The sequence below is a fragment of the Mesoplodon mirus genome, assembly GCF_964341445.2.
Source record: "Mesoplodon mirus genome assembly, contig: HAP1_SCAFFOLD_4311, whole genome shotgun sequence".
Lineage (NCBI taxonomy): Eukaryota > Metazoa > Chordata > Mammalia > Artiodactyla > Ziphiidae > Mesoplodon > Mesoplodon mirus.
Window position 1 is genome coordinate 7,227 of NW_028293692.1, and position 8,197 is coordinate 15,423.

Sequence of the window (8,197 nt, forward strand, 5' to 3'; positions counted from 1 at the left end):
GCCTTTTTCAAAGTATTGGCAAACGGAGAACAACCATACAAGTAAGCTGGATTTAGAAAGGGTTTCAGCACCATATATCATGTCCACACGGTTACGAAACCCATGCTTAAAAGCACAAAATGCCGCTATTTCTTAATTTCATCATACTCTGAAAAGGCTCTCGACTCACTTAAAAAGAGGCGGTCATGGAGATAGCAGTAAGAGTGTACCTAATCAGTGCAAGACTTCTGTCATGAGTTCTACAATGACTTCACAATCAGAATTCCACCATTCCACAACGGCATTATCATCAGTGTGAAGACAAAGATTCGACGATAGGTTCTCATGGAAAAATTGTCTACAACCACTCTTGAGAACATCATGTGAAAATCAGAATGTGACAACATTCCAGAAGAAATCGATGGCTTGCAACTGTACAGCATATTCGTTTTGCCAATCATCAAGTAGTTGCTGAGGCAAATCAGTACTGACCAAATTTGGCAATTCATAGCGTAAAAATCGATCTTCGGTTAAACCTAAAGAAAACAATGTTCGTAATAACGATGTTTATCGCCGGTGGAGGCATCAAAATTTTACATCTTTTTACAAATACAGACACAAGGATCGATGGAAGGCATCAACAGTAACAAAACTTTGCGCTTTTTTTTCCTTTCGCGAAATCCAATAAATCGGTAGCTGTTGTACATAATGTCAGCTACTTCATAACTGGCTAAAAATATCCATGTCAATTCTTGCACTGCCTTCTCAAACACTTTGACGAGTAGTTGCTAGTACGTATGTAGGTGTGAAAACATTTTTTATACGATATTTAGATTATGTCTGTAATCACGTCCCAAGTGTTTATGGGCGCGAAAAATTTTTTTCCATACATAATAACTGCCCGTAGCAACCAGTGGTAGTTTAGGACTGTTCCTATCTTTTTTCTTTTTTCTTTTAATTTTGACGTGTTAAACTTAAGTTTACTCGTAAAAGCAGGATGTTAGTTAATATTTGGACAACGTTCTGAACGCAATATTTTGAATATATTTTGAAATTGCTTATAGTTCAAACTGTCTGAATATTCGTGTCAGTCTACTAGTTATCGTGAAGAAATGGAGACAAACGTGAATATTATTTTGTGAAATAGATAGTGGTCCTTGTTTTACTAGTGCTATTATTGAGAGAAGTTCTTCCTTAGCTGTTCGGGCGAAGATTTTTCTTTCATGAATTTGATTATCAATGCATAGAAGTGAAATACTTTGTTTTCAGGAAACAGCTATGACAACAAAAAGTCACTCTCACAATGGTTTGTTTTAAATATATGGTTTGCCTAATATTAACTTTAATATTTCTTCAAAAATAAATTCTCTAGATCGTTCACGTTCACCACATCGCGAGCTTCATCCGTGGGACAAAGTGGGAAAGCCAAAATCTGTATTATATACTGCTGATGTCCAGTATTTTCGGCAGAGGTATGCTAGTAGTAGATTTTCAGTAGATAAGTGGTTTGCCGTATTAGGTTTGATTATTGTCACAATTTAGTCTTTCTTATGAAATTTTTGGGGTAAGGACCAATGAGGCTTGAGTTAATTTAAAAGATAAGACAGACAACATAGTGGTGCTATTTTTCGCTTGTTAATATTTTCAATGTGAGACGAGCAAAATTTCAGCAATTCGCTTAACGTATTTGTTTATGAAAGTCCAACTTTCGGTGAACCTCGGTATTAGTTTTCTTTTCATTAACTTATATTGTCTTGCGAGTTTTCCACTATGAACTAAACTCAATGTTGCAAACACTCATTTTTGATGTTTGAGGGCTGTGGAGTATATTTTAGTTGGTCTTGTGCAGTCCCTGTCCTAATTTAAGGCGTGAGGCCATGAATACATTGACGAGACGGGTAGACCAGCTTGTATCTGCATAAAAGACCACCTAGACGGAAAGCTTGAGATGCGGCCGTATAAATCCACATTGATTCTCTCTTTGTCTTGTCTTTATGCTGTTATTCCTGTCGAATTGTTTTAGTTCACGTAGAGATGTCCAACGTAAACGTTTGCTTCGCAAACCATCGTCTAAATCTTCATTAAGTAAGTCGTTATTAGCCATATGATGCATTCATACTTCTACACTACCATTTGCTTATCAGTATTTTGTTTACTTGTTACATATTGTTATCTGTTAATTGATTTATATTAGTTTTCATAATGATTTATAACTGAGTTTAAGAGTAGTTATTTTGATCGACATGACATCAAATATAGCTTTGTTTTCAGTCGCTTTACTTGTTGTTCGCGGAATTTTATCATTCAGAATGTCCTCGATCAATGAAATCAGTTGCTTCACCATTGAAACAATCGCAAATTAATCGTGAAGAAGTAAACTTACATTCACATCGCTTGCACCCTGATGCAAGCATTCAGAGAACAGCGGATCGTTTGCAGAGATGGACAGAGGGTTAGCGCATTTTTCATCGCTCTAGTTTCGCTGCAGTTGAAATGTTTTTGAAAATATTTTTTCAAAACCAGTTGTAAATATCTTTTAAGTTTTATAGCATGTGATTGTCTTTGAGGGAATTCATAATTATATCTGGATTATTTTTTGTAAGTTGAGATTTTCTCGAGCTATAGAAGTTAACCCAAAGATACCATATGATTAGTTGCTTGCTAAATCTTTACTTTTAAGCATATAGTCCACCAAAATTGATCAACAAGGAGATCACTCGTAATCGGACCACTCCGGAAATTCGGATGCGTGAACCATGGACTGTTGAGTATTTCCTAAACAAGTCACTAAATTCGCAAAAAGTCTTTAATTTTTTTTAATGGTTTCTTTTCACAAAGTCATAACTTCGACAATAAATTTAAACCATTTTTGGCATCGGTTGATGGTGGAAAGGTGGAACCCAAGAAAAATAAGAAGCACCGTTCTAAGATGAATAGCAAGAGAAACAAAAAAGAAAGTTGTGGAACAAGTCCATCAATTTTAAGTGAAGAAGAAAACAGAGTTGAGAATGTGGGTTTTGTTTGTTGTTAAATCTTATTCGTGTTTTATAGTATTGCATTTGTCATGCTGATTGATTGAACGCCATAGTTTTTGCTTAAATTTTTTTACCTACCTAGTTGAAACTGTCTGGGTTTGTTTACTCTATGCATTCTTTTTTATATACTTTATAGAACAATATGGAAAGTGGCTTTCAACATGTTGAATCCGAAGTGCATAGTAAAGTGCTTATCGAGGAGAGGGGCGCTGATGGATATGATATTTCGTCAACAAACAAACGGATTAGTCCACCTCGTTATGAATTTGGTTGGTATTTCTCTTGAGACATCCTTAAGATCTTAAACACATATGGACAACATTAAAACTTCTTCGACGTGACTTGATTTTCACTTTTACGTTGAAAGTAGGACGATGTAGTGATAAACTTGTTTTCTTCATGTCTGTTTATTTTTCCGCACAAAGTTTTTTTGCTGTTTTTTTGTACTCACCACTTAATAGTCACAGATGTTGCAAGTAGTATCAAATCGGTAATTATTTTGTATATTCACTAGAACGCAAGAAAATTTTACGACGAGTTTGCTCGTCTGGGTACAAATACTGTCGCTGTTGATGAGGGTACAAAGTTGGCAAGAATGTCACAAGTGATGTACTGCTATGAATTCTCTATTTCTTTGACTGATATTACGTACGATTTGTAGAGTAGAGTAGCAGAAGGGTTGTTGTTAATGTTGAAAGACAGCATATTTTCCACATATATGGGGAGGGGTGAATGAGCTGATTTGGATTAACTTCAAACCTGGATTAACTTCACAATTCACAGCACGCGAGATCTAGCGTTGTATTACACGTCTGCCAGACAAAATTAAGACGTAAAAAGTTTTGACAATTTCGAGGATTTAAGACATATTAGGTTTGACGGAAAAAGGAAAGGATTCGCGGGCAGCTTGTGTTTTATTGGTAAAGATCTAAAGTTAAGTGGTTTTATTTTAATTGATGGTGCCCATTGTGAGTGAGATGTGTGGTTTTAATATTGGAAAGTCAAGTCATTTTCGTCTACAAATGCATTTGAATCAACACGTATGGTCGTGAATGTGTTACCTAAAATTATGTGTTGCTACTTGGTCAAAACTTTTGGTGAAGTTATAAGTTAATTTAATTTTAAATTTCTTATTTTAATTTTATAATTTAATATACTATAATTAAATATTTTAATTTTTATTTTAATTTTATTAATTTAATTCCTTAGACATTCTATGGAATCACTTTATAACAATATATTGCAGAAACTTCCACTTTTTTGACACCTGGAACATTTACAAGCCCAGGTGATGCATTTTTCACTCCAATGACTCATGTCGGTCCATTGGAAAAGAGCAACAGGCAAACCAATCGTTTTTGTCTTTCGATGTCATTTGATTATTCTATCTTTTCAGTTTCATGTTTGAATCACATAACAGTACTCCAAAATTAGCTCCATGTTTTCAATCACCTGAGTGTTCGCTCACTGGAGGTAGTTAAAACTTTTCTACTATTACCGTTGTATCCATATAATCATAAGATAAGATAAAGATAAAGATTATTTCTTTAAGCAAATAGGAGGTTGTTAAAATATTTATTTATTTATTATGTTGTTAGAGAGGAAACTTTTCTTCCGCATCCACAACCAAACGGTTGGTCAGTCTTCACAATAAGTGAAAGACTGAGCGGAGAAGCGACTCTGAGGAGGGTGAAACCGCAGAAACATCAGCCAACGTGTAATAAATAAATAATATTTTAACGAACTCGTGTTTGCTTAAAGAAGAAGTTTCCAATATAGGATGTTTTTTCAGCGTCTGCACCATCAGTGTATTCACCTTACGAGCGAACTGCTTCAACAAAAAGGAAAATCGAAAGTCAATTAGATGCTTTTAACAGAATTGCAAGAAAGCTGGACGTTTCGATACAAAATATGCGCATTGTGTTGAGGTGAGACTTCCTAATCAGTGTTTGAAGTGCATAAGAAGTTGTATTGCATAGAATGAAACACATTAAGGAATAGCGATTATATACCAAGTTTATGCTTTTTAGTAGACCTGTAACGTTTGGCCTTCAGTCGCTTACAACCTCAAGTATGCCAGCCTTCAGTGAATCACGCCAAACCACCGACTCAGTCAGCTAGGAGGCAATCGGACAAGAAATAATGGTCTCATTCGAATAATCATTACACTTTTAGACCCGATTAATATCTGTATTGATTATGTTCAATTTAAAAGCTTGTATATGATTCCAGCAGAAGTCGTCCAATCTCGTCATTCGCTACCAACAAGTTGTTCCTTTTTCAAGCAAACGAACCGGTCGACAGAAGCAACGTCGGACAGTAACGTAGAAGTCTCTTGTGACAATCAGCCAAACATTTCTACTTCACTTTCTGTTTGTGAAGCTTTACAGTTTTGACAAATATTATGTGCCTTGTCTCAGCACACGGAGTTATCTCATAGGTCTACATTTCTTTCAGAAGCAGCAAAATATTGAAACAGTTGCTAATGACATCTCGTTAGCTAGAGCACTAGGTTCAAGGTAAAGTGAATATTTTCTCTGGGTGATTGTTTTTAAAGCTTTTTAGTGGTCTTTGTGCTCGGTTTATTGAAAATCTCTGTATATGATGATTGTTTCTTTACTAATAGGACATATATATATATGTATATATATATATATATATATATATATGTATATATGTATGCTTATGTGTGTGTACATATATATGTTATATATATATTTATACGTATATATATATTTATATACCGTATGTAAATAAAATTTCAGTGTGGAAGCTGAATTAGCTTACGCCGATAGAGTTGACCAAGCGCGGAAACATTTGGAAGCAACTCGTCGTCTTGCGAAACCAGTCAGTGAAAGGGTGGAGCACGTCAAGGCAATGAAAACACTATTTAGAAACTATCCTTTTTTGAATTTAATAGAAAATCATTATCAAATATCTGCTTATTGTACTTTTAGGTATAAAATATTGATGAGGAAAATATGTTCTTAAAAATGACTGTGAAAAAAAGTAAACTATACACAATGATATCCGTTTCTTAAATATTGTTTTAAATAAAACTTTCGAATTTATTTTGTTATAACTAGTTTGCTAGTTAGTATTTGTTTTTTAAACTTTTTCACTGTTAGGACAGATTTTTGAGATTAGATAAAACTACTCATACTTATGGTTCTGATTTATTAAGGAAAAGAATGGCAAAAATTAAGCGCGAATTGCCAAATATGTCATATTTAAATGTTCAAACTCGTCTTTCTTAAGGGATTGCCAGAGTGAAAGAACCACTCTGGCAATCCCTTAAGAAAGACGAGTTTTTAATTAAATGGCAGATTAAATCATAGATTGTTTGAAGATCAATATATTCTCCACGCCTTATTTGACCATCGATCGACATATTGATGCCTTTGATATGAAGGCCACAGATGCGGTACAATATATGGGCATCTTGCTTTTCAAAATTCTCGATATATATATATATGTATATGCATATTTTACTTTTTTTTTTAAATTTCATGTGACTTGATTTGAACGGACGGACACTCCTTTTCTTACTAGCAGCTCAAGTCCAAAACTGCAAGTTATTGAGTGCTGCCTCTCTTGTACTTGTTGCTAATCTACAAGCCCTTTCGTCTTTTTTTTTCAGATGGATGAAACTAACGATCTTGACGAGATTTTGGACTCTATATCTGTTCACGATGTGTCATTGGTGACGTTCGATGACGTAGAAGCATCAGATGATTTGAAGTAAGGGCTCTAGATCGTCTAACTCTTTGCTTTTAGTAATTTTTCAATTATCTAAACCAATTTAATGAGAAAAGAAACGGTTGTTTCTTCTGCGCACTGCATAGTATAAATCGATACCATACAAAATTTTGTATCCGATTGTTTTGTGCGAGATACATAAATAACTAAGCCCATTTTCACTGCAGGTGCTGTGCTTTTATTCATTCTTTGTAATCGTTTAGTTTTTAAAGCACTTTTAGACGATGTCTATATTGGTTGATTATGTGACCATAATTTTTATTATTTTATCTTGGAACCGTTACCCAGAAAGAAAGAATGGAGATTGTTTGTTTCGTGATGCATTAACGAGTTCGTTTTCGTTTTCCTGAAGTCTCGATTTATTTTAAGGATGGTAAACAATATATGAGTAGAAATCAGTTCACTTTGAGCTCTAAGTATTAAATTCCAATATCTATAATGAATAAACTTACGTATTTCATTTACTATTTCAGTTTTTTTAAAATTGATTGTGTCCTTCGGTATTTTCACATTCCATTCATTCAAGCGAGTTGTTTTTTGAGAAATCTATTTACTATTTCGTAGAGCAATGAGGCACTAGTACATTTGCGTCATCTAGAATATAATACCAAAGCATTTTACTCATATTTTTATCTAACCACTTTTAGATTCGTGGTAGATGTAGTATTCGTTTTAATATTCATGGACTGTTTTATGTTTTACAGTAGAGGATCAAGGAGATAGACTTCCTTTTTCTGCTGCGCTGTTTTGCAAGTGACTGGGAAGTACATGGGAGGCGGTTAGTAGCCCGTCTCCAATAAATAAACTTCATGTTCACTCTGGAGAAGACTGGCAAGCTACTCATGAGTATATTCAGCACCCATGATTAGAGCCTGGTAAGTTACTTTGTGGGTATAGAAAACGCCAAACAGTAAAATAAATGGTCCTCATTCCTATGTCGCCGAAAGAGCCCCCGATACGGTAGCACTGGGTAGGATGAGTACGGAAAGGCTGCTAAAATCTCAGGGCCATTCTAAGCTCCCATAGGACTAAAGTGACGATCTGTACCTACAGGGCAAGATCGCTTGCATCTGAGTCCACTGTTGAGGACTTGCTGATGCAGGCTAAAAGATCAGTTACGACGTCATCACACTGGCGGAGACGAGAAGACACCGTCCATTTAACGCCGTCTATAATTCCAAAGAAGAACTGTTTCTCGAAACATGCGACAATCGAGGAGTTCGAGGCGTTGGTGTCCCCATCAACACGAGTTTGGCCATGAAAATCGAATCATTTGAACAACTAACAACCCGAATCGGACGGTTAAGGTTGAAAGAGATGCGGGCCTATGCCGGCTTTGACTATCTTCGTCGTCTACGCACCAACCTCAAGCTACGGTAAAGACGAGGTGGAAGCATTTTATATAGACTTGGAAAAGTTCTAAA

General features: G+C 35.3%; 1 protein-coding gene across 4 annotated transcripts; it reads left to right on the forward strand.

Moving 5' to 3' along the window:
- Positions 1-1,242: 1,242 nt before the first annotated feature.
- On the forward strand, positions 1,243-8,190 carry LOC309798577 (uncharacterized protein). 4 transcript variants are annotated; one of them, XR_014293202.1, is made up of 14 exons: positions 1,243-1,285; positions 1,352-1,451; positions 2,003-2,064; positions 2,288-2,431; positions 2,660-2,989; positions 3,151-3,283; positions 4,261-4,357; positions 4,411-4,487; positions 4,807-4,942; positions 5,045-5,159; positions 5,247-5,533; positions 5,780-5,888; positions 6,655-6,755; positions 7,478-8,190. XR_014293202.1 is itself a non-coding variant. In XM_082646704.1 (11 exons), exons 5-10 carry the CDS (start codon positions 2,909-2,911, stop codon positions 5,133-5,135), a joined length of 615 nt encoding a protein of 204 aa, XP_082502830.1. In that variant the 5' UTR covers positions 1,243-1,285; positions 1,352-1,451; positions 2,003-2,064; positions 2,288-2,431; positions 2,660-2,908; the 3' UTR covers positions 5,136-5,159; positions 5,247-5,769. The 4 variants fall into 4 exon arrangements, 1 of the variants encoding a protein (XP_082502830.1); XR_014293204.1 differs by lacking the exon at positions 7,478-8,190 and having other exon boundaries at positions 5,247-5,386; positions 5,472-5,533; positions 6,655-6,934; XR_014293203.1 differs by lacking the exon at positions 7,478-8,190 and having other exon boundaries at positions 6,655-6,934.
- The last annotated feature ends 7 nt before the right edge of the window (positions 8,191-8,197 follow it).

What these genes read in the sequence shown, in the direction of transcription:
- LOC309798577 (XM_082646704.1), top strand. Translation starts at nt 2,909, where the DNA reads ATGAATAGCAAGAGAAACAAAAAAGAAAGTTGTGGAACAAGTCCATCA. An exon ending in TCCACCTCGTTATGAATTTG is followed by an intron (nt 3,284 to 4,260) that starts GTTGGTATTTCT and finishes AATATATTGCAG; the next exon opens with AAACTTCCACTTTTTTGACA. An exon ending in TGAGTGTTCGCTCACTGGAG is followed by an intron (nt 4,488 to 4,806) that starts GTAGTTAAAACT and finishes ATGTTTTTTCAG; the next exon opens with CGTCTGCACCATCAGTGTAT.